The 23886-nt window shown below is 69.1% G+C and overlaps 1 protein-coding gene across 1 annotated transcript in view; it reads left to right on the top strand.

Moving 5' to 3' along the window:
- ARAP1 (ArfGAP with RhoGAP domain, ankyrin repeat and PH domain 1) overlaps window positions 1-23886 on the top strand; it is a 49244-nt gene that overhangs the window by 9456 nt on the left and 15902 nt on the right. The window contains exons 3-18 of the mRNA XM_075140457.1: window positions 9241-9386; window positions 10981-11051; window positions 11734-11837; window positions 13051-13215; window positions 15846-15915; window positions 16184-16304; window positions 16402-16607; window positions 16958-17064; window positions 17149-17348; window positions 17439-17524; window positions 19348-19530; window positions 20497-20671; window positions 22333-22467; window positions 22729-22864; window positions 23447-23549; window positions 23640-23835. Coding sequence (XP_074996558.1) covers window positions 9241-9386; window positions 10981-11051; window positions 11734-11837; window positions 13051-13215; window positions 15846-15915; window positions 16184-16304; window positions 16402-16607; window positions 16958-17064; window positions 17149-17348; window positions 17439-17524; window positions 19348-19530; window positions 20497-20671; window positions 22333-22467; window positions 22729-22864; window positions 23447-23549; window positions 23640-23835 — 2204 coding nt within the window. The remainder of the gene's footprint in view (window positions 1-9240; window positions 9387-10980; window positions 11052-11733; window positions 11838-13050; window positions 13216-15845; window positions 15916-16183; window positions 16305-16401; window positions 16608-16957; window positions 17065-17148; window positions 17349-17438; window positions 17525-19347; window positions 19531-20496; window positions 20672-22332; window positions 22468-22728; window positions 22865-23446; window positions 23550-23639; window positions 23836-23886) is intronic.

Below are 23886 nucleotides of genomic sequence, written 5' to 3'. Positions count from 1 at the left end.
TGCCACTGCCGGCCATGCCGCCGGTTTGGTGCCGGCCATGCCGCCGCCTCGGCCGGCTCAGGAAGTTTTGCTCGTGGGCGAGCGCGGCGCAGGAAGTGCTCGGGGTGACGAGCTCCGCTCCCCGCCGGCACCGCCGGCCTGGCCGGGCGGCCTCGCCAAACACCCCCCGTGCCGCCGGGTCCGGCCCCGCCGGGGGTCCCCGCTGCCTGCCCAGGTAGGGGCATCACCGCCCCCGCGCCGGCTGCGATGCGGCGTTGGCGGGACGGCGGCGGCCGGGGCTGGTGGGGGTTTTGCGGGGGAAGCAAGGGCTGCCCGAGCTGCGAGGCGCCCGCCCGCCTCCTCCGGTCGCTCGGGTGCTCCCTGCCCCCACCCGCGCCGCGGGGCCGGGGGCCGAACCGGGGCCGGGGGCCGAACCGGGGGGGGGGGCTGAACCGGGGCCGGGGGCGAGAGCTGCTGCGTGCGGGGCTGCGGTCAGCGGCGGCGGCGGCGGCGCGGCGGCTCTGCCGGGAGAGGAGCAGTTTGCGGGGCAGGTCCCCGGCAGCCCCGGCCCCCCCCGGGAGGGAAGCCCTGGTGTCACGGCGCTTTCCGCAGGCCGCCGGGGAGGGTGGCCGGGACCCCGCCGCGCCCGCCCCCCGCCTCCGTCCCCCTCCCCAGAGCTTTCCGCTCCCCCCCCCCGCGGAGCCGCCCCCCCCCGGGCTGAGCGCCCCGCTGGCCCCGCTCCTCCCCGCCCCCGGGGGTGCCCGGGAGGGCCCGGGGGGGCCCGGGGGGGCCGGGGGGGCCGGCGCCGTTCCGGGGGCAGCGGGGCCGGGGCTGGGCGGGGAGCAGGCGCGGCAGGGGGGAGGGGCTGCTCCCGCCGCCCGGGGTGGGATTCCCCGGGGACCGGGGGACACCGCGGCGGGACGGGGCGGCCGTGGGGCACTGAGCACGTGCGGTGTATACATTACACCTATAAACAACGCGTAAATATAGCAGGGTACGTATGCACTGGTGCTTGGTCACGGCGGTGGGTACGTATAGCAGGGTACGTATGCACTGGTGGGTACGTACAGCAGGGTATATATGCACTGGTGCTTGGTCACGGCGGTGGGTACGTATAGCAGAGTACATATGCACTGGTGGGTACATATAGCAGGGTACATATGCACTGGTGCTTGGTCATGGCGGCAGGTACGTATAGCAGGGTACATATGCACTGGTGCTTGGTCACCGCGGTGGGTACGTATAGCAGGGTACGTATGCACTGGTGCTTGGTCACCGCGGTGGGTACGTATAGCAGGGTACGTATGCACTGGTGCTTGGTCACCGTGGTGGGTACGTATAGCAGAGTACATATACACTGGTGGGTACGTATAGCAGGGTACGTATGCACTGGTGCTTGGTCACCGCGGTGGGTACGTATGCACTGGTGCTTGGTCACCACGGTGGGTACGTATAGCAGAGTACATATGCACTGGTGGGTACGTATAGCAGGGTACGTGTGCACTGGTGCTTGGTCACCGCGGTGGGTACCTACAGCAGGGTACGTATGCACTGGTGCTTGGTAACAGCGGAGGGAGTATACAGGAGATGTATACCTTGCTACTATAGTGGATGTATACAGTAGGGTATATGTGTGCTGGTGTTTGATTGCTCTTGTGGATATATACAGCAGGGTATGGATAAGTTGGTTACTGTAATGTATATATCCAGTACACTGCGTGTGTGCCGGTGCTTGGTTGCTCTAGCAGGTACATGCTTGGTTCCTATAGTGGATGTATACAGCAGGGCATGTATAAGTGTGTGCTTGGTTCTATGGCAGATGTATACAGCAGGGCATGTATAAGTGTGTGCGTGGTTCCTATGGCAGATGTATACAGCAGGGCATGTATAAGTGTGTGCGTGGTTCCTATGGCAGATGTATACAGCAGGGCATGTATAAGTGTGCGCTTGGTTCTATGGCAGATGTATACAGCAGGGCATGTATAAGTGTGCGCTTGGTTCCTATGGCAGATGTATACAGCAGGGCATGTATAAGTGTGCGCTTGGTTCCTATGGCAGATGTATACAGCAGGGCATGTATAAGTGTGCGCTTGGTTCCTATGGCAGATGTATACAGCAGGGCATGTATAAGTGTGCGCTTGGTTCCTATGGCAGATGTATACAGCAGGGCATGTATAAGTGTGCGCTTGGTTCTATGGCAGATGTATACAGCAGGGCATGTATAAGTGTGTGCTTGGTTCTATGGCAGATGTATACAGCAGGGCATGTATAAGTGTGTGCTTGGTTCCTATGGCAGATGTATACAGCAGGGCATGTATAAGTGTGTGCTTGGTTCCTATGGCAGATGTATACAGCAGGGCATGTATAAGTGTGTGCTTGGTTCCTATGGCAGATGTATACAGCAGGGCATGTATAAGTGTGTGCTTGGTTCCTATGGCAGATGTATACAGCAGGGCATGTATAAGTGTGTGCTTGGTTCCTATGGCAGATGTATACAGCAGGGCATGTATAAGTGTGTGCTTGGTTCCTATGGCAGATGTATACAGCAGGGCATGTATAAGTGTGTGCTTGGTTCTATGGCAGATGTATACAGCAGGGCATGTATAAGTGTGTGCTTGGTTCCTATGGCAGATGTATACAGCAGGGCATGTATAAGTGTGTGCTTGGTTCCTATGGCAGATGTATACAGCAGGGCATGTATAAGTGTGTGCTTGGTTCCTATGGCAGATGTATACAGCAGGGCATGTATAAGTGTGTGCTTGGTTCTATGGCAGATGTATACAGCAGGGCATGTATAAGTGTGTGCTTGGTTCTATGGCAGATGTATACAGCAGGGCATGTATAAGTGTGTGCTTGGTTCCTATGGCAGATGTATACAGCAGGGCATGTATAAGTGTGTGCTTGGTTCCTATGGCAGATGTATACAGCAGGGCATGTATAAGTGTGTGCTTGGTTCCTATGGCAGATGTATACAGCAGGGCATGTATAAGTGTGTGCTTGGTTCCTATGGCAGATGTATACAGCAGGGCATGTATAAGTGTGCGCTTGGTTCCTATGGCAGATGTATACAGCAGGGCATGTATAAGTGTGCGCTTGGTTCCTATGGCAGATGTATACAGCAGGGCATGTATAAGTGTGCGCTTGGTTCCTATGGCAGATGTATACAGCAGGGCATGTATAAGTGTGCGCTTGGTTCCTATGGCAGATGTATACAGCAGGGCATGTATAAGTGTGCGCTTGGTTCCTATGGCAGATGTATACAGCAGGGCATGTATAAGTGTGTGCTTGGTTCCTATGGCAGATGTATACAGCAGGGCATGTATAAGTGTGTGCTTGGTTCCTATGGCAGATGTATACAGCAGGGCATGTATAAGTGTGTGCTTGGTTCCTATGGCAGATGTATACAGCAGGGCATGTATAAGTGTGTGCTTGGTTCCTATGGCAGATGTATGCAGCGGGTGGGGGCCTTGGTGACGGATGCGGGTGTGGGCTCCGGGTCTGTCTGGGGCCGGTGCGGGTGCGGTGCAGTGCGGGTGCGGGTGGCATGCGGTGCAGTGCAGGTGCGGTGCAGTGCGGTGCGGTGCAGTGTAGGTGCGGTGCAGGTGCAGTGCAGTGTGGATGCAGGTGTGGTGCAGGTGCGGTGCGGTGCAGTGCAGGTGCAGTGCAGGTGCGGGTGGCATGCGGTGCAGTGCAGGTGCGGTGCAGTGCAGGTGCGGTGCAGTGTGGTGCAGTGCGGTGCGGTGCAGGTGCGGTGCAGTGCAGGTGCGGTGCAGTGCAGTGCAGGTGCAGTGCAGGTGCAGTGCAGTGCAGGTGCGGTGCAGGTGCAGTGCAGTGCAGGTGCGGTGCAGTGCAGTGCAGGTGCAGTGCTGGTGCAGTGCAGTGCAGGTGCGGTGCAGGTGCAGTGCGGTGCAGGTGCGGTGCGGTGCAGTGCAGTGCAGGTGCAGTGCAGGTGCAGTGCAGGTGCGGTGCAGGTGTGGTGCGGTGCAGGTGCGGTGCAGTGCGGTGCAGTGCAGTGGAGGTGTGGTGCGGTGCAGTGCAGGTGCAGTGCAGGTGCGGTGCAGTGCTTTGCGGTGCGGTGCAGTGCGGTACAGTGCAGGTGCAGTGCAGGTGTGGTGCAGTGCAGGTGCGGTGCAGTGCGGTGCAGTGCAGTGGAGGTGTGGTGCGGTGCAGTGCAGGTGCGGTGCAGTGCTTTGCAGTGCAGTGCGGTGCACCGCAGGTGCAGTGCAGGTGCGGTGCGGTGCAGTGCAGATGCGGTGCAGTGCGGTGCAGTGTGGTACGTTGCAGTGCAGGTGCGGTGCAGTGCCGTGCAGTGCAGTGCGGTGCAGTGCGGTGCGGTGCAGTGCAGGTGCGGTGCGGTGCGGTGCGGTGCGGTGCAGTGCAGGTGCGGTGCAGTGCGGTGCGGTGCAGTGCAGGTGCGGTGCAGTGCGGTGCAGTGTGGTACGGTGCGGTGCGGTGCAGTGCAGGTGCGATGCAGTGCGGTGCAGTGTGGTACGGTGCGGTGCAGTGCGGTGCAGTGCGATGCGATGTGAGTGCGGTGCGGGGAGGCGGGGCGGGTGCCGCGGCAGACAAGGGCGCATTCAGCGGGCGCAGGGTGAGTCACCCTGCGGTTTGGTGCAGGCTGTGCCACCGGCGAGTCGCCGTCCCGGCTGCGCGTGCGGGGCGGCACGTGCCGAGGAGCCCCCGGAGCCGCCGGCGCCATGGCCGGGGTGCCCTGGAGGGGGGAGGTATGCGGGGGTGCCAGCCCCGAAGGCCCTTCCCCCACCCTGAAGGCTGGGGACCCACCCGGGTGGCCTGGGGCTGGGGGCACCCAGGGGGCATGGCCGGGCTCCCAGGGACCGACAGCAGTGGGGTGGTGCTGGCCCATGTCAGGGTGGTGCTTGCCCACGTCTGGGGCGATACTTGCCCATGTCAGGGTGATGGTTACCCATGTCTGGGTGATGCTTGCCTACGTCGGGGTGATGGTTGCCTACGTCAGGGTGATGGTTGCCCATGTCAGGGTGATGCTTGCCCATGTCAGGGTGATGGTTGCCCATGTCAGGGTGATGCTTGCCTACATCAGGGTGATGCTTGCCCATGTCTGGGTGATGCTTGCCCACGTCAGGGTGATGGTTGCCCATGTCAGGGTGATGCTTGCCCATGTCAGGGTGATGCTTGCCTACATCAGGGTGATGCTTGCCCATGTCTGGGTGATGCTTGCCCACGTCAGGGTGATGGTTGCCCATGTCAGGGTGATGCTTGCCCACGTCAGGGTGATGCTTGCCCATGTTGGGGGTGATGCTTGCTGCGTCCCAGCTGGTGCCAGGTCCTGGCTGCTGCCTGGCCCCCTGGCCTGCGGGGGCCTGGCGCTGCAGCCCTGGCCGCGGGGGGACGCGCCCCTCCCCATCACCCCCCAGCAGTGGGTGCCCGCGGGGGAGGGGTCTCCGAGGACGAGCTGGAGCACCCCTGCCCGCGCAGCCTGGCAAGCGCCGCAGATGCCGAGGGCGAGCGTCGTGTTGTGGTTTCCTCCACGCCGCGTTCACCGCCGGGGACCCGCCGTCCCCCCCAGCCCTGGGCCACCCTGGGCCACCCTGGGCCAGGGAGCAGGAGGTGACGGAACGTCTCAGCCTTGCCACCTCCATGCCACCTCCCGTGGGGCGATGGCAGCCACCGTGTTCGACACCGGGTGCTTCTCACCGGGCTTGGGTGCCCCCCACCCCGTGCCAGCAGTGGGGCTGCCAGCCCCCGGTTTTGGCCACTGCTGGCTCGGACCTACAGACCCCGCAGGGGGTCCCAGCGATGCTCGTGTCCGCACCCCACCCGTGGGGCGAGGCTGTCGGCGAGGGCACCCCCTCCCCATGCCCGGGGGACGGTCTGGGGTGCAGAGCAGCCCCCCCCCAAGCAGCTGGGGGGGGGGTTGAACCCCGGGGGGGTGTAGAAGGGCGGTGAGGGATGCCCAAGAAGGTGATGGCAGAAGGCTCCTTCCCCGTGTTTGCCCAGGGCTGGGCACAGCCTGGCGAGCCCGGGGCGGGGGTGGTGGCCCCGGCAGAGGTTTGGCTTTGGGGTGGTGTTGCCTGCGGGAGAGCGGCCCCCCCGCCGCCCCCAGCCTTGGGTGGGGGGGCCCAGCCGAGCCATTGCCGGTGGGGAGGAGGACAGCAGATAAGGCGACCCGGCCCGGAGCAGGATCGGCATCGTCTGGGCACGGATGCAGGGGGGCGGTCAGGGGGTGCAGGGGGTGATGGGGCTGCCCCACGGAGCCCTGGGGGGACACGAGGCAGGGGGATGCTCCGGGACGACCCGGAGAGCGGGCAGAGCTGTGCACCGGGGAGGGTGTTTTGGGGAACCGGGGTGTGTGCCCGGACCCTGCGGCTGCCCGTCCTGCCAGCCCCGGGGCCGGGGGGGCCGGGGCAGGACTGGGGCAGGGGTGGAAACGGTTTCCTCCCAAACCCTCCTGAGATGTCCCCAACCAGGAGACGGAGGTTGTCCTTGGCCGTCGCGCCGTGCCTGCAGAAAACGGGACGGCCAGGGCGCCTTCGTCCCGCTGCCGGCCTCGGGGCTCGCGCTGCAGCCCCCCGCCCCCGCCCCGGGGGGCAAACGCCATCCTGGGTGGCCGTGCGGGTGCAGACCCCAGCCGGGGGCTCTGTGGCTGGGGCACTGTCACCTCCCTGTCCCGGGGTCCCCGCACCCCTGGGTGCCAGCAAGCTCCTGGGAGCGACGCTGCTGCCCTGGGCTGCCCGGCAGCCGCTGCCCGCACTCCCCTGCCTGCACTCCCTGCCCGCACTCCCTGCCCTCCCTGCCCGCCTTCCCTAATGTATGGATGGTTGTGGCTGGTTCCCATGGAAATGGCTGCTGAGAAATGAGGTCAGCCTGGCCCAGGGGAGAGCAGCGCTCGCCGTCCTCCCCCTGCTCCGCACCCGCAGCCCAGGGAGAAGTTTCCTCTCCGCAGCTCGTCCCGAGCCTCGGGAAGCTCTCCTGGCCGTGGGGCCGGGAGTCACCGGGCACCGGGGCTGGCCGAGGTGGCCGTGGGGCGATGCCGTTAGCCGCGCCGGGGTTCAGTGCTCGGTGGGATGGGTCCTGCACCGGCGATGCCGTTAGCGGCGCCGGGGTTCGGTGCTCGGTGGGATGGGTCCTGCACCGGCGATGCCGTTAGCGGCGCTGGGGTTCGGTGCTCGGTGGGATGGGTCCTGCACCGGCGATGCCGTTAGCGGCGCTGGGGTTCGGTGCTCGGTGGGATGGGTCCTGCACCGGCGATGCCGTTAGCCGCGCCGGGGTTCGGTGCTCGGTGGGATGGGTCCTGCACCGGCGATGCCGTTAGCGGCGCTGGGGTTCGGTGCTCGGTGGGATGGGTCCTGCACCGGCGATGCCGTTAGCGGCGCTGGGGTTCGGTGCTCGGTGGGATGGGTCCTGCACCGGCGATGCCGTTAGCCGCGCCGGGGTTCGGTGCTCGGTGGGATGGGTCCTGCACTGGCGATGCCGTTAGCGGCGCTGGGGTTCGGTGCTCAGTGGGATGGGTCCTGCACCAGCGATGCCGTTAGCCACGCCGGGGTTCGGTGCTCGGTGGGATGGGTCCTGCACCGGCGATGCCGTTAGCCACGCCGGGGTTCGGTGCTCGGTGGGATGGGTCCTGCACCGGTGATGCCGTTAGCGGCGCTGGGGTTCGGTGCTCGGTGGGATGGGTCCTGCACCGGCGATGCCGTTAGCCGCCCCGGGGTTCGGTGCTCGGTGGGATGGGTCCTGCACCGGCGATGCCGTTAGCCGCGCCGGGGTTTGGTGCTCGGTGGGATGGGTCCTGCACCGGCGATGCCGTTAGCCGTGCCGGGGTTCGGTGCTCGGTGGGATGGGTCCTGCACCGGCGATGCCGTTAGCCGCGCCGGGGTTTGGTGCTCGGTGGGATGGGTCCTGCACCGGCGATGCCGTTAGCCGTGTCGGGGTTTGGTGCTCGGTGGGATGGGTCCTGCACCGGCGATGCCGTTAGCCGTGTCGGGGTTCGGTGCTCGGTGGGATGGGTCCTGCACCGGCGATGCCGTTAGCCGTGCCGGGGTTCGGTGCTCGGTGGGATGGGTCCTGCACCGGCGATGCCGTTAGCGGTGCTGGGGTTCGGTGCTCGGTGGGATGGGTCCTGCACTGGCGATGCCGTTAGCCGTGCCGGGGTTCGGTGCTCGGTGGGATGGGTCCTGCACCGGCGATGCCGTTAGCGGCGCTGGGGTTCGGTGCTCGGTGGGATGGGTCCTGCACCGGCGATGCCGTTAGCGGCGCTGGGGTTCGGTGCTCGGTGGGATGGGTCCTGCACCGGCGATGCCGTTAGCCGCGCCGGGGTTCGGTGCTCGGTGGGATGGGTCCTGCACCGGCGGGGCTGCGCTGGGAGGTTAGCGGGGTCGGGGATGGGGGACGGTGGTTTCGGTGCCAGCATCTGGGTCCCCTGGGCTGGGAGGGTGGGGGTGGGGGCGGGCAGACCTGCCCGCTCTCCGCCTGCCCCTCTGCCCTCTCCCCGGCTCCGGAGCCGGTCAGGCAGGTGCCTCCTACTTTTATACCCTGAAGAAGCTTCCCCTTAACGTCTGCCCTCAAAAACACCACAACCCCAGAGGTTCCCTCTATTGCCCGCCCGCCCGCGGAAGGTGGGAAGCCCGCGGAGAACAGGAGGCAGGAGCGGCCGAGCGGGCAGGGGGGGCGTCCCCGGGTCCCTCTCCTCCCTTGGGCAAATTTTTGGGGCTGGGGGCACGGTGGGCGGCTCGCTGAGCCCGAGGTGCCATTTCCAGCTGCCCCAGCAGCCGCCCCGGATCTCCTGCGCCCACCCCACCGCGGGGACCCTGGTAGGAAGGGAGCGGCCCCGGGACCCCCGTCCCGCCCCGGGGGACCCCGTGGCCACCTGCGACCCGGGCAGGGAAGCGGGACCGCCGATGTTTAGTCTGGAGGAGAAAAAAAACCTGATCCGGGATGTGGGTTTCAAGGCTGTCAGGCGGCTTCTGGTGTCCTTGAGAGCCAGATAAGGAACCTGAGCCGCGGCGGCCGCGGTGGGGAAGGGAGGTGGGTGCCAGAAAATGTTTTCAGGCTGGAAAAGCACCGGTGTAAGCCCAGCAGGGTGAAGCCTTTGCCGTGGGAGGTTGTTAGGAATTGGTCCGTGGGCTTGGGTCTGCTGGGGTTTGGGGTGTCTGATCCCTCCGGGGAGGTGTAAAGCTGGCTGTGCTGGGGTCCCCTTGCACCCCGGGACCCCCCTCCGGTGGCATCGGGGTGTGGAAGGGAGCTCCGGGGCCGGTGTAGGGCAGCGCTTGCTCCTCTCTCCCGCAGCATCCCTGCCGAAGAGGAGGTCCCCGTCCCCGACAGAGCACCCGGCGTCCCCCCGGCCCCGCCGGCCCTCCTTCCCCGCACGAAGCCGCCGGCCCCGCTGCCGGAGCTGCCGTCCAAGGCCAACCTCCCCTTGGTGCCGGAGTTCGGTGAGTATGAGGGCGCCCGTGCCCCCCAAATCTTCCCTCGTCCCAAATCTTCCCTTGGGACGTCTGGCTGGGTCCGTCTGCCCGTCCGCCACCACCCATCCCATGGGTGCTGTGCCTTCCTCCCCCATCGGTTTGTCCCGTGCCTGGGTCCCCCCCTCCTCCGGCCCCCCCCCTGGGCTGGGGATTTTCAGGGGGTGCAAGATCTGGGCTGGGGATTTGGATGCACCCCCTCTCTGGGGGGAGTGCAAAGGTTTGCACGGGCTCTGAAAGCCACCGCCCCCCTTCCCGGAGGAAAAATAAACCCCTCGGGGCCGGTAACTGCGTGCGCCTTCGGGTGTCCCCAAGCTGCGGCCGGGTGCTGGGGGAGCACGGCAGGAGCAGGACGCTGTGGGTCCTGCTGGGACCCCCGATCCCCTGCACAGCCTTCGGCAGCTCTTTGCACCCGCCAGCCCCCTCCTGGGGGGTCACCGGGGCTCCACCAGCTGCAGGGGGGTGCTGAGGTGGGGACCCCCTGCGTCGCCGGGCTGTGGAACGGCAATAACTGCGCCGTGTCTGCGCCTGTGTTTAATAGCGCTAATCCTGCTTGGATCGCTCTGCTGAAAGGAAGAGGAAGGGCAGGGCTCGGCGGGGTGCTGGGTGCCTGCCCGGGGTCCAGCTTGGCCAGCAGCCATGCGGGAAGCGGTACTGGTTTAACTGGGAGCTGGGGTGTGTTTCAAAAAGCTAGGGCTGTAGGGTTATCCTTCTGTCAGGGGGCACGGGGGGGAAACTGCCCCTGCCCCGACGGGTCGGCTGTTCCTCTGCGCCCCGAGCCAGCGAGCTCTGGGTGCTGCAGAGTGGGGGGGGTCCCTGTGGCCCGGGAGAGCACCCACCCGCACCCCTCATCGCCCCAGCATCCTCGCCCCGCTGCCAGCGCCGGGGCTCCCTGCGCTGAAACGGCATCCTCTGGAGTAGGATTTTGGGAAAAATCTGCTGCGGGTCGTCGCTAGGGTTGGGAGAGGGGGTCTGCGGGGGACAGGCTGGCTGGGGCCGCGTGTCCCCTGCGGGACGGGCGCTTGCTGGCCAGGAGTTCTGCTGCCGTGGGCACTGGGTGAGGAGGAACCGGCTCCTTGCTCCCGTCCTTCTCCGGGATCTGATTTCCCGTGGGTGCGCAGGCTCGAGAGCCGCTCGCTGCTCCCGACTCTCCAAGAGCCGATAAGGAATGGAGGGGGAGGGAGGGAAATCCACCTGGAAAAACAAGCTGCGGGAAGAGCCCCGGGGACCCCCAGCAGCGAGAGCTCCCAGCGAGGCTGCGGTGCCGGGGCTGGTGGCACCCACGTCCCCTCCCGGCAGTGCCAGCAGAGTCGTGGTGGTGCCGGGAGTTGCCACCGGCCGGACTTTGCCCTTCCCTGCTCTTCTCCAAACCCCTCGGTAAAACCCCCGGCGGAGCGGCTGTTTGCCAAGGGCAGAGCGGGAGGGAAGCCTGCCCTGCCGGCAGCGTCCCTGCCCGGCTCCAGCGCTGGCACCTCCCGGTGCTGGCGGGGACGGGCTGGGGGTGGCAGGGGGTGGCGGGACCCCCTCCGTGCTGGGTCCCAGCATCTTCCCTCCGTTTTTGCAGATGACTCGGACTACGAGGACCCTGCCTGGGAGGAGGAATTAGCCGGTCCCGCGGGGGAGATGGCCGGCAAGGTTGGTCCCACCGCGGGGCTCCTGCTTGGTGGCGGGGAGGCGCGAGCGGGGTGACGTCCCCAAGGGAGAGGCGCTGGCGTTGGGCTGCTCTGGAGATACCGGTTAGGGTCGGAGGAGCACGTCTGCAGCAGCCGGAGAGGGGGCTCTGCCTCGCCGAGCACCCCCCCGGGGCTGGAAGCGGCCCCCGGGGTCCCCGGGCAGCAGCCACCGCCGTGCAGCCTCTGCAGCCTTCCATGCCCAGAGTGCGTGCTGGTGCACACCTGCAGCATCGCAGCCGGAATTTAACCCCTGGATCGGGGATTTATATCTGCCCCGCGCTCCCTGGGTGGCTCTGGATGGATCTGAGGGGTTGCAGCAGGCAGAGGGACCCCGCGGTGCGTGGAACCCCCCCGTCTGCCTTCACCTGGGAAGGGGCTGACGGGGAGCGACGGTGCCGTGGCCACCCCTGACGCCGGCCGCGCTTCCGTCCCGCCGCGGGCAGGAGCGTGCCCCCTTCCCCGGGAAAAGCGGGGGGGCATTTGGCATCTTGACCCCTCTTTCTCCGTCCATCCCCTGCCCGGCCCTCGTGGTGCAGGCAGGTGGGGAGGGGGGGGTCAGGAAGGGGACCCCGCCCTGAGCTGCCCGCTTTGGGCAGCGGGGGGGGACGCGGGGCTGCCCACCACAGCCGCCTCTGTCCCCGCAGGAGGACGCTGAGCCCGTGACGGGGCGGCCGCGGTCCCTGCGCGTCAACAGCCTCTTCAGCGAGGACGAGCTGCTCGAGGACTGCTGCGATGCTCCCCCCGCCAAGTAGGAGCTCGCACAGGCAGGGGACATGCATGTGTGCACGCGTGCGCATGCACGGGCAGGGAATCTGCAGGGCTGCGCGCGGGCAGGGGCTATTTCTGCGGTGTGCGCGCAGAGTCGGGGATGCGTGTGCGGGGACGGGATGCAAACGCCTGAGCGGGGGTGTCGCGTGCATGCGTGTGTGCGTGTGCATGCACAGCCGGTGATACTGTACGTGCGTGTGTGCGTGTGCATGCACAGCTGGTGATATCGTACGTGCGTGTGCATGCACAGCCGGTGATATCGTACGTGCGTGTGTGCGTGTGCATGCACAGCCGGTGATATCGTACGTGCATGTGCATGCACAGCCGGTGATATCGTACATGCGTGTGTGCGTGTGCATGCACAACCGGTGATACTGTACGTGCGTGTGTGCGTGTGCATGCACAGCCGGTGATATCGTACGTGCGTGTGTGCGTGTGCATGCACAACTGGTGATATCGTACGTGCGTGTGTGCGTGTGCATGCACAGCCGGTGATACTGTACGTGCGTGTGTGCGTGTGCATGCACAACTGGTGATACTGTACGTGCGTGTGTGCGTGTGCATGCACAACTGGTGATATCGTACGTGCGTGTGTGCGTGTGCATGCACAACTGGTGATACTGTACGTGCGTGTGTGCGTGTGCATGCACAACTGGTGATACTGTACGTGCGTGTGTGCGTGTGCATGCACAGCCGGTGATATCGTACGTGCGTGTGTGCGTGTGCATGCACAACTGGTGATACTGTACGTGCGTGTGTGCGTGCGCCTGTATAGGCAAGGGCTGTGCGGGTGTAAGCACAGGCAGAGAGCGCTTGTGCGTGGGGGTGTGCGGGGGCTTCTCGTGCCTGCGCGGCTTCACGGGGCGCGTGTGCAGGCGGCCAGGCCGCACTGGCGTGTGCGTGCGCGAGCAGGGAGCAACTCCGCACGTCTCTGGGTTTGGGGTCCCCGTCCCCCTTTCCCAGGGCTGGGCTCCGGGTCTCTGCTGTCCCAGGGGCTGGGGGATGCGCGGGGACCCCCACCCAGGGGACCGCCACCAGGGTCTCTGCTGGCAAACAGCGGGCGCCTGCGTCGCCCGCGCCTCGGGGAAGGGCAAGGGGAGGCTGAAGCGTGCGGGGGGGCCACGCCTGCCCGGCCGCCAGCCCCCCTGGGAACCGCCAGCTCTTAAAACCCCCCCTCGGCTCCTCGTCCCCAGCGGTGGCAGCGGCTGGAGTGACAACGGCCCCGGCCCGCGCCCGCCCGCGTCCGCCGTCTCCGGCAGCAGCAGCCCCGGCACGCTCGGCGACGGCATGGAGGGCCCCGCCGCCCCGCTCTCGCCCACCATCAAAGCGGGGTGGCTGGACAAGAACCCGCCGCAGGGGTGAGTGACGTGCCGGGGGGGCCGCGGACCCCCCACCGGTGCCCCGGAGGGGAGATGCTCCCCCCGCTTTTTTCCGCCTGTAATTCCTGCTGACGGGGGTGTCATTTTGCTTTGGTGAAAAGGGGGTTCCTTCAGCTCCCTCCTACCCCCCGATTTAGGTTAAACCCACCCATTTTTGGTGAAAGAGCCTTCCTCAGAGCGGGTGCCACCAAGGGGTGCACTGAGCGGGCTGAGGAGGAGGAGGAGGGAAGGCTGCAGCTCCAACTTCCCCCCGGCCCCATGCGGCGGGTCGGGCTCGCTGGCCGCGAGCTGCCTTTGCTCGGGGAGCCCCGGGAGAGCAGCGATCCCGAAAAGCGGCTGGCGGGAGAGGTGGGGGGTCCGGGCCGGGGTCCTGCCGCCACCCCCGCTCCTCCGCCAGCGCTCGTGGGGTTTGTCTGCTCCGTCTTCGCCACGGGGGAGATGGCGGCGGCGGTGCCTGTGCCCGCCAGTCCCAGACCCCGGCCCCGCAGCCGGCGGCTCGCTCGGTGGAGCGCCCGGTTTGCAGGAGGAAAACCATGGGGGTGCCGGGGGTGGGTCCGTCGGCTCCCATGGGGGAGCCCGGGGAGCCCAGTGTGCGCAGCAAGCCCGGGGAGGCCAGGGAGCCCGGGGAGCCCAGCGAGCCCAGTGAGCCCAGTGTGCACAGCGAGCCCAGGGAGCCCGGGGAGCCCAGTGTGCCCAGGGAGCCCAGTGTGCCCAGGGAGCCCAGCAAGCCTAGGGAGCCCAGGGAGCCCAGCGTGCCCAGGGAGCCCAGGGAGCTCAGCGAGCCCAGTGTGCCCAGGGAGCCCAGCAAGCCTAGGGAGCCCAGGGAGCCCAGCGTGCCCAGGGAGCCCGGGGAGCCCAGCAAGCCCAGGGAGCCCAGGGAGCCCAGTAAGCTCAGGGAGCCCAGGGAACCTGGGGAGCCCAGAGAGCCCAGCAAGCCCAGGGAGCTCAGCGAGCCCAGTGTGCCCAGGGAGCCCAGTGTGCACAGGGAGCCCAGTGTGCGCAGGGAGCCCAGCAAGCCCAGGGAGCCCAGCAAGCGCGGGGAGCCCAGGGAGCCCAGTGTGCGCAGGGAGCCCAGTGTGCCCAGGGAGCCCAGTGTGCGCAGGGAGCCCAGCGTGCCCAGGGAGCCCAGCAAGCGCAGGGAGCCCAGGGAGCCCAGTGTGCACAGGGAGCCCAGTGTGCGCAGGGAGCCCAGTGTGCCCAGCGAGCCCAGTGTGCACAGGGAGCCCAGTGTGCGCAGGGAGCCCAGTGTGCACAGGGAGCCCAGTGTGCGCAGGGAGCCCAGTGTGCCCAGCGAGCCCAGTGTGCATAGGGAGCCCAGTGTGCGCAGGGAGCCCAGCAAGCCCAGGGAGCCCAGCAAGCGCAGGGAGCCCAGGGAGCCCAATGAGCCCAGCGTGCACAGTGTGCAGAGGGAGCACGCTTGCCCCCATCCCGGCACAGAACCAGCTCAGGGAGCCGTCGTGCCAGCTGGGAGGCAAAAATCAAGCGGGAGACGTGAGGGATATTTGGGGGCTGGTTAACGTGGGCTGGGAGGGAGCCCCGAGGCTGCAGTCCCGCCGAGGAGGAGGAAGCTCCGGCTGTTTGCTGGGGAAGTGAGAGCAGCTGGAAGGTCCCCGGGAAGCTGGGGAAGCTGCGCCGGCGGCTGCTCGGGGTGGAGCCGGAGCCTGGGGAAGGCAGTGGAAGGAAAACCAGAAACGCCGAGCCCTCAGCAGCTAAAAGCAGCTGGAGGTGGGAGCAGGGCTGGGGGTCCCTGCGCCCCCCTGGGACAGGGACGAGCTCCCGACGGGGAGCAGGAGAGCCTACGGCGGAGCCGAGCGCTTTTAACCCCGGTTGCCGTCGCTGGTTACGTAAAGGCCGAGCGCAGGGGGGGTCACGTGCGGCGATGGCGAAATCCGTCCTGAGCAAACAAGCCCTTAAGCAACAGGCGCTGGGGCTGGGGGGGGGGCCTGAGGGTGCGGGGCTGGCGGGGGGCTGCATCACAGGGTTGGCGGAGCGGCTTGCAGGCCTGACGCCGGGGTGGATGGGCTGCAGGGTTTAACGCCTTGCCCCGTGGCCGGCCTGCGTGCTGGGCTGGGGAGGGCGACGGGTGGGCTCTGCTCCAGCCCCGGGGTCCCCCCTCTCCCCCTCAGCCCCATCCCCATAGAGATGCCCGGCTTCTCCCTCTGCCATGCAGGACCCCGGGTGCCACTGCAATGTGTCCCCTGGATTGAATCCTGCCCAGCTTGGAGGTCCTGAGCAGTGATTGCCAACAGGGGCCTGGGGGGGCTTTCAGGGGCGGCCCTCGTTCGCAGCTCCATGGTTTAATCGGTGCTGGAGGGGAGCGCGAGGTCCCAGCAGCGACAGGAGGGCTGGGGACATGGCGCAGGATCGATGGCGAGGTGGCCCCGGGCTTGTGGCAACTGGGGCGTGAAGGCAGGAGCAGAGTCGCCCCGAGTTCAAGGGCGCGCGGTGGAGCCGGCGAGCGGGGAGGGGGCTGCTCCCGCCGGGGGGGGGGGGTCACCCCCCCCTTCCCACCCCCTGCCTCGGGAGCAGCACCCGCTGCCTCCCGGCCGCCCGCCCCGCGCAGGGGGTGCAGCTCGTCCCCTCCAAGGGGTCCCTCCGGTCCCCTCCAGGTCCTACATCTACCAGAAGCGCTGGGTGAAGCTGGACGCCGACTACCTCCGCTATTTCGACAGTGAAAAGGCGAGTAGGGGGGAGGCTTCGGGGGGAGGGGGGGAGGGAGGAGCTGCCCCAGCGGGACCGTGTCCCTCCGGGCATCCCCCCCCCCCCAGGGGCAGACCCCGGGAGCTGGGTGGTGCTGGGGTGATGCTGGCACCCCACGGGGTGGGATGTGGGGTGCTTGGAGCCTCCCGGACACGGATGCTGTCAGCATGGGGGGCGCGGGGCGGCACCCACCCCCCCACCTCCCCGCGGCCGCGGGGTGAGCGCGGTGCCTCTCCCCCCGCCGCAGGACGCCTACTCCAAGCGGTTCATCCCCGTCTCTTGCATCTCCCGCGTCGCCAGCGTCGGGGACCAGAAATTCGAGGTCATCACCAACAACCGCAACTTCGTGTTTCGGGCCGAGAGCGACGGTGAGCGAGGGGGGGTCCCGGCTGCTCCCCCTCCCCTGGCCCAAGGGACGAGCCCCGGAGGGGCTGATCCTGACCCGTCTCCCCTCCGGCCCCGCAGCGGAGCGTAACGAGTGGATTCGGACCCTGCAGCTGATGGTGGAGGAGCGGAAGAGCAAAGCTCCGGAGAGGACGTTGATGTCCCCGACCCCCAACGGTGCCACCGACCCGGCCGACAAGAGCGGCTTCCTGGAGCTGCGGGGGTTTAAGCACAAACTGTTCGTGGCGGTGGCCGGGGACAAAGTTTTCCTCTACAAGAACGCGGAGGTGGGTGGCGGGGGGGGGCCGGGGCGCTGGGGGGGGACCCCGATGCCATTTCGAGGGGGACCCCTTCCCTTGGCGTCCACGGAGCGGCAGCGAGCCGGGCACCCCCCAGACGGGGACGGCCCAGACCCCGCAGGCTGCAGCCCCCCCTCCCCGCTGGCTCCGAGCCTTGGGGTCCCCCAGGAGCATCGCGCCCGCTGCAGCTGCCCCAGCGCACCCCAGGGTTGGGTGGGGAAGGGGCTCGGGGACCCCGGCTCCCAGCCCCGGGCGCCGGTGCGGTGCGCGGGCAGCAGTGCGTCATCCGTACCCCCCCCGCCGCCCTCCCTCACCCCCCGCTCGCCCTGCCCCGCCAGGACTATCGGCTGGGGGTCGGCATCACCTACGTCGAGATGAAGGTGGGGAACGTCAAGGAGGTGGAGCGCAGGGGCTTCGACCTCACGACGCCGTACAGGGTCTTCAGGTGGGCCGGGGGAGGGGAGGGGGTGCCGGCGGCGCTGCCGCTCCCCGCGGCCGTGCCGTCCCTCATCCCTGTCCCCGCCGGCAGCTTCTGCGCCGACTCGGAGCAGGAGAAGGAGGAGTGGGTGGAAGCCATGCGGCAGTCCATCGCCGAGGCCCTCTCCAACTCGGAGGTGGCGGAGAGGATCTGGGCGCTGGAGTCCAACCGCTTCTGCGCCGACTGCGGCTCCCCGCAGCCCGACTGGGCCTCCATCAACCTCTGCGTCGTCATCTGCAGGAGATGCGCAGGTGCCCGCGCGGCCCCCGCCCGGGAGGGGGGGGCGGTGGGGGGGCAGAGGGGACCCCAAAAGAGGCGCCTCACGGCTCGTCTCGGCGCAGGGGAGCACCGCGGCTTGGGCCCCAGCGTCACCAAGGTCCGGAGCCTGAAGATGGACCGGAGGGTGTGGACGGAGGAGCTGATCCAGGTACGGCCGCAGCCCAGCCCCGAGCAGCCTTGGGGGGACCCCCGGCCCCTCCCCAGGGCAGAGCCCCGCCGGCGGCCGTGGGAGCAGGGCGGGCTTTGCCCAGCCGGACCCACGGCCCGTGGGTGGGGGGACCCCCAGCACCCCCATCCCCGTCCCCGCGGGCTGCGGTCAGCCGGCACCCACCGGCACGCCGGCGAGGACGAGCGGCACTTGGGTGACCGCGGGGCAGAGAGACAGTGTCCGTGGGCCCGTGGGGAGATGCCGTGGGGCCATGGGGAGATGGCTGTGGAGAGATGCTGTGGGGCCGTGGGGCAGGAGTGGGGAGATGGCTGTGGGGCTGTGGGGCCATGGGGAGATGGCTGTGGGGCTGTGGGGCCGTGGGGCTGGTGTGGGGAGATGGCTGTGGGGCTGTGGGGCTGTGGGGAGATGGCTGTGGGGCCGTGGGGCAGGAGTGGGGAGATGGCTGTGGGGCTGTGGGGCCATGGGGAGATGGCTGTGGGGCTGTGGGGCCGTGGGGCTGGTGTGGGGAGATGGCTGTGGGGCTGTGGGGCCGTGGGGAGATGGCTGTGGGGCCGTGGGGCAGGAGTGGGGAGATGGCTGTGGGGCTGTGGGGAGATGCTGTGGGGCCGTGGGGCCATGGGGAGATGGCTGTGGGGCCGTGGGGCTGGTGTGGGGAGATGGCTGTGGGGCCGTGGGGAGATGCTGTGGGGCCGTGGGGCTGGAATGGGGAGATGCTGTGGGACTGTGGGGAGATGCTGTGGGGCCGTGGAGCTCAAGTGGGGAGATGCTGTGGGGCCATGGGGAGATCCTGTGGGGCCGGTGTGGGGAGATGCTGTGGAGCAGGAGTGGGGAGATGCTGTGGGGCTGTGGGGCTCGAGTGGGGAGATGCTGTGGGGCCGTGGGGCCGGCGTGGGGAGATGGCTGTGGGGCTGGAGTGGGGAGATGCTGTGGGGCTGGAGTGGGGAGATGCTGTGGGGCCGTGGGTCCGGCGTGGGGAGATGCTGTGGGGCCGTGGGGCCGGCGCACAAGAACGCGCGGGGGGAGGCCGGGCCGGGGCCGCGGGGGGCTCCGGGCCGTGTGACCAGGCCGGGCCCGGCCGCCATTTCCCGCCGCCACCGCCCCCCGCCCCCGGGCCCCGCATTCCTGCCGGCCCCGCCCGCTCCCCGGGCCCCCGAGCGCCTCCAGCTGCGGCTGCTCCCGCCCTCCCTCCCCTCCCCCGGCCGGGCCGCCCGCCCGGAGCCCCCCGCGCCGGCGGGAGCCGCTCCAGCACCCCGGCCCCCCCCGCTGCAGCCCCGGCCCCGCTCCCCCCGAGCACCCCCAAGGGCCCGGGGGTGCCGGCAGAGCCCCCCGGGGGTGCCGGCAGAGCCCCCCGCGGGCTGCCGGGGCGACGCGGAGCTCTCCGAGCCGGAGCCAAGCCCCGCTGCAGGGCCCGGGGTGGCGGGGGGCCGCGGAGAGCCCCTCGCACCCCCCGGGGATGTGGAGCCCCCCCCCGAGCCGGGCGCTGGTCCCGGAGGGGGTCTCCAGGGCGGCTGCGGGGGCTGCCGGGCGCTGAGCCCCCCTCGCTGCTGCGGGGCTGGGCGGGGAGCAGCCCCGCATGCCTGCGGCGGGTGGGGGCTCCTGCACCTGCCCACCCGTGTCCCCCCGCAGCACCCATCATCCCCCCCCCGGTGCTGCCGTAACGCGGCGGCTTCGGGCGGCCGACGTCCCCGTAAGCCCGGCTACTGCCCTGCTTGCCCCCCCGCCCCGGCAAAGACCCCCGTTCCCGGCCACGCTCGGTCCCCCGGTGACACCGGTCACATCCCCCCCTCGCCGTGTCCCGGCAGCTCTTCCACCAGATCGGCAACGCCGTGGCCAACCGGTTCTGGGCCGCCAACGTGCCCCCCAGCGAGGCCATCGCCCCCACCAGCGGCAGCCGGGAGAGGAGGCGCTTCCTCGTCGCCAAATACCGGGAGGGCAAATACCGCCGCTACCACCCGCTCTTCGGCAACCAGGAGGAGCTCGACAGGGTCAGTGGTCCCCGGGGCACCGTCTCGGGGGTCCCGCCTGGGTGCTGCATGGTGCTGAGCCGGGGTGCTGAGGTCGTGTTGGGGAGCAAGCTCTGCCCGAGCAGGCTGCCCAGCTCCGTGAGTGGGGCTGGGTGGTTTCCCACCCTGCCTGCACCCCTGCCTGTACCCCTGCCTGCAGCCCCCAGCCCCCGCGGCACACCCTATGTCCCCACCGCGCACCCCGAGCCGAAGCCTGGGGTCTCCAGGAGGGACAGGCGGGGACAGGGTGACAGCGCTGGCCTGGGACACCTCCAGCTGCCTTCCCAGGCTGGAGAGCCCGGTCCGAGGCGGGACCCCCCCCACAGCCAGCCCCCCCCTCCCCGGGGTCACCTCTCCCTGGCTTGGAAATGGTGGTGGGGTACCGCACTGGGCTGGGGAGAGGTTCGGGGGGGCTGCTCCTGGGTGGGTGCCCTCCTTGCAGCAGCTCGAAGCCCCCGCAGCACCGGGGCCAGGGGTGCCCGGCCAGCACCCCGCATCCCCGGCCAGGGCACCCATTCCCGGTGCCGGCAGGGCGCTGGGCTGGAGCCCAGCTCTGCACCACCGGCACAGGGAACGCCATCCCGGCGCTCCGGCCGCCGGCCCCTCGCCTCCCGCCTCCGCCACGGCTGCCTTCGGCGCTGCCGCGGTTGCACAAGAGCCGGGGGCACGCCGGGGGCCCGGGCGGCCGCGGGAATTCGCATGTGGGCTTGTTTGTTTTTCTGCTCCGGCCCGTCCCGCCCCGCTGCCGAATGACTTCACCCCGGCTCCTTCGGGGAGGGATTCGCCCGCTCCAAACTTTTTCTCCCAGTTCCAGCCTCCTTTGTCCTGGCCGGGAGGCGGCGGGGGTCCGGCTGCTCGCCGCGCTCCCACCCGGCTCCTTTCACCGGGGATCTTCCTCTTCCTCCGGAGCCTTCGGCCTCACCCGCCGCCCTCCCGGCTCTGCCGCAGGCGCTGTGCGCGGCCGTCACCACCAGTGACCTGGCGGAGACGCAGGCGCTGCTCTTCTGCGGGGCGGCGGTGACCTGCGCCACCGGGGACCCCCGGTGCCCCTCGCCCCTGGCGCTGGCCGAGCGCAGCGGGCAGCGGCTGCAGATGGAGTTCCTGCTCCACAACAAAACCTCAGGTAAGGGCTGACCCCTGCAGCTCCCCCCCCCCCCCCCCCCGCCGCCTTCAACCCACCGCCCGCCTTCCCGGGGCCGGGGCGGGGAGCTGCCGGGGTGCCCCGGGGGACGCAGGGGTGTCTGGAGCCGCTCCCGGCTCTGTGTCCTGCCCGGCAGCTTCCCGGTACCGGGGTCCTCCGGCTGCTTGGGCTCTGTGCACCCCGGGAGAGGGGCTCTGGGGAGCCCCCCGCGCCCTCGGGTGGGGGCTGGGGGGGATGGGGAGGGGGGCTCTGTCCCAGCCAGGGCCCAGAGCCCCGCTGGGGACGCGGGCTGGTGCTCCGGGAGTTCTCCCGCACCGCCCTGGCACAGCCCCGGGGATGCCCCCCTGCCGGATGGGCAGCCCCGACCCCAGCGTCCCCGCCGGGGCCAGGGGGGTCCCCTCATTTTTGCAGAGCCTCCCCCTTAAAATCCCTATCTGGTGCTGCTTAAACGTGCCCACCCCCCCGAGCCCCGCTCCGGGTGGGCTGAGGGCTCCCGCGGGACCGATCCACGCCCTGCCGCGGGGTGAACCTCCGGCCCGGGATGGAGGTGTGCCGGGGCCGGCCGTAGCCATCACCTCCCTCGCCGCCTCGGCAGCCAAGTCCGTCCCGCGGCGGCTGGCGTTGGCCCGGTTTCGGGGCTGGCCCTGCCGTCCCGGGGAGGTCGGCACAGGCGGGGGCCGGCAGAGCGGCGAGGCCCCCCGGCCGCCCCGGTGAGCCGGAGAAAACCAAACCCCTGGGCTCATCCCGCCGGAGCCGGCTCTGGCAGGCGTCTCCGGAGCGCCGGGATTGCTGGGGCCGACGGGCCGCGGAGTGCGCTGGGCTGGTGGAGCCGGGCTCTGCGTCCTCCCGCGCTCCCCCCAGAGCGCCGGTCTGACCTGGGGGTGCTTTAGGGGTGTCCCTGCACCCCACCTCTGTCTGGTCCCCGGAGGAAATGGGGGGGATGCCTCTGGCCGGCAGGCGAGGTGGGGAAACTGAGGCAACGGGGAGACGCCGGTGGGGAGGCTGTAGCGGAGCCGTTGTTCCAGCCGCAGGACTGCGGCGCTCTGCCCTTCTCCTCCCGCCGCGCAGCGGGGACGGGGGCAGCACGGGAGAGCCCTCGCCGGGGGGGAACCCGGTCCCCACCATCCCATAATGTCCCCATCCCGACACAGCTCAGTGCCCGGGGCTGATCTGCAGGGGGGATGCGGGGTGCGGGATGCGGGGTGCGGGATGCGGGGTGCGGGATGCGGGGTGCCATCCTGGTGGATACGCCTGACCCCACTGACCCCCGGGCAGCCCCAGATTTGGGGGCCGGAGCTGCTCCCCAGCCGTGCTGTGGCGGGGGCCGGGGTGCAGCCCGCGGGGTGCTTTTGGGCTCCTGCTTTTTGTGCTGAGGCGGGGGACACCCGCCTGCCTCGGGGGGCCCCGGGGGGGGGATGTGGCCGGTGTCACCGCTGCAGCCCCCGTCCAGCTGGCCCCTTCGTTCACACCAGCAATGTGGGGGGGGGGGCGACGTGGACCGCTGCCACCCCGTCCCTGCATCCCGCTGCATCCCATAGCTGCAGCCGTGCAGGGGGTTTGTAATCCCCACCGGCAGCGGTTTGGGGGGGTGGTCTGCAGGGGGGTGCAACCCCCCCCGTGACAGGGTGTCACCCCGTTTGCAGAGACGCCGCGCCTGGAGGTGGGGGGCAGCGAGGAGAAGCCCTACTCGGTGCCCCTGCCCTCCGTCACCCACAACGGCTTCCTCTACAAGACCCCCTCCGTGGCCAAGCCCGTCGGCGAGCGGAAAGGCCAGGAAGGTATGTGGGGGTCCACGGGGCTGGGAAACAGGGGTGCAGGGGGGTGGGGGGCTCGGAGCTGGCCCCAAAAGGGGTGCTGGCAGGGGCATTGCACCGTCCCCTGCTCCCCCGGGCGCTGCAAAGGCACCAGGGAGGTGCAGCATCGCTGGGCACCAGGTGGGCACCCGGCGGGTGCTGCAGGGCCACCCAGGCTGGGCTGGTGGGTGACCTTGGGCTGGCCGGAGCGTGCGGGGCTGCCCAGCACCATCCTGTGCCGCGCAGAGTTCAGCCGGCGGTGGTGCACGCTGCAGGACGGCGTCCTCAGCTACTACGAGAACGACCGCAACGCCGTGCCCAACGGCGAGATCAAGGTGGAGGAGATCGTGTGCCTGGTGAACAACCCGCCCCACGCCCACGGGTAAGGCTGTACCCCCACGCGCCGCCCTACAGCACCCCGACATCCCCTCTGCTCCCCCAGGGCTGGGCATGGCCGCTGCATCGCGCAGGGCTGGCGGCATGGGGGGGCTGCTGTCCCCAAGCCCACCGCTGGCCCCTCCGGCACTCGTGGCACGCCTGGCCCAGCTGTCTGCAAGGAGTCTGTGTGAACCCCCTGCAGCCCCCCTGCAGCCCCCCTGCAACCCTTTTGCAATCCCTCTGCAACCCTTTTGCAGCCCCTCTGCAGCCCCTTTGCAACCCCTCTGCAGCCTCTTTGCAGCCCTTCTGCAATGCTTTTGCAACCCCCTTTTGTAGCCCCTTTGTAGCCCCCCTGCAGCCCCTTTGCAGCCCTCCTGCAGCCCCTGTGCTCCCCGTCGCAGCCTGCATGGCAGCACGGGGCTGCCGGCGGCCTCGGGGCGGTGGTGGGGGGATCCCAAAGCGGCTCAGCCGGCGGTGGAGCTGGTGGCGGACGTGCAGCGGGACGTTCTCCCTACCCGGGATGCCCCCAGCACCCAGCCAGCTCCGTCCCACGGGCGCCCAGCTCCCCCTTCCCTCCCTCCCGCAGGATGGAGAGCACGTTCGAGGTCTACATCGAGTCGGAGAGGCTCTACCTCTTCGGGCTGGAGAGCCCCGACTCCGCTCGGGAATGGCTCAAGTCCATCGCCAAGGTGGGACGCGGGGGGCCGGGGGCGGCCGCGGGTGCCGGCGGGAGCCGGGTGCCGCGGCGCTGACGGATCCCTCTCTTCCCCCCGGCTCAGTCCTTCGTCCATCCCCGCGCCGAGGAGCTGCTGGCTCTGGATTTCGAGCGGATCGGCCGGCTGCACTACAAGGGCGGCCTCAGCCTGGAGCGAGCCAAGGAGGGCTGGTTCGCCCTGGCCGGCTCCGCGCTGCACGTCTGCTTCGAGGACAGCGAGCGGCAGGAGCCCCTCCAGCTGCGCAAGCTGCAGGAGCTCTGTGCGTGCCCCTGCCCCAGCCTGGGGGGTCGGGGGGGGGGCGGTGTCCCCC

Source organism: Calonectris borealis, chromosome 1, assembly GCF_964195595.1.
Source record: "Calonectris borealis chromosome 1, bCalBor7.hap1.2, whole genome shotgun sequence".
Classification (NCBI taxonomy): domain Eukaryota; kingdom Metazoa; phylum Chordata; class Aves; order Procellariiformes; family Procellariidae; genus Calonectris; species Calonectris borealis.
This window is presented reverse-complemented; position numbering and strand designations above follow the sequence as displayed.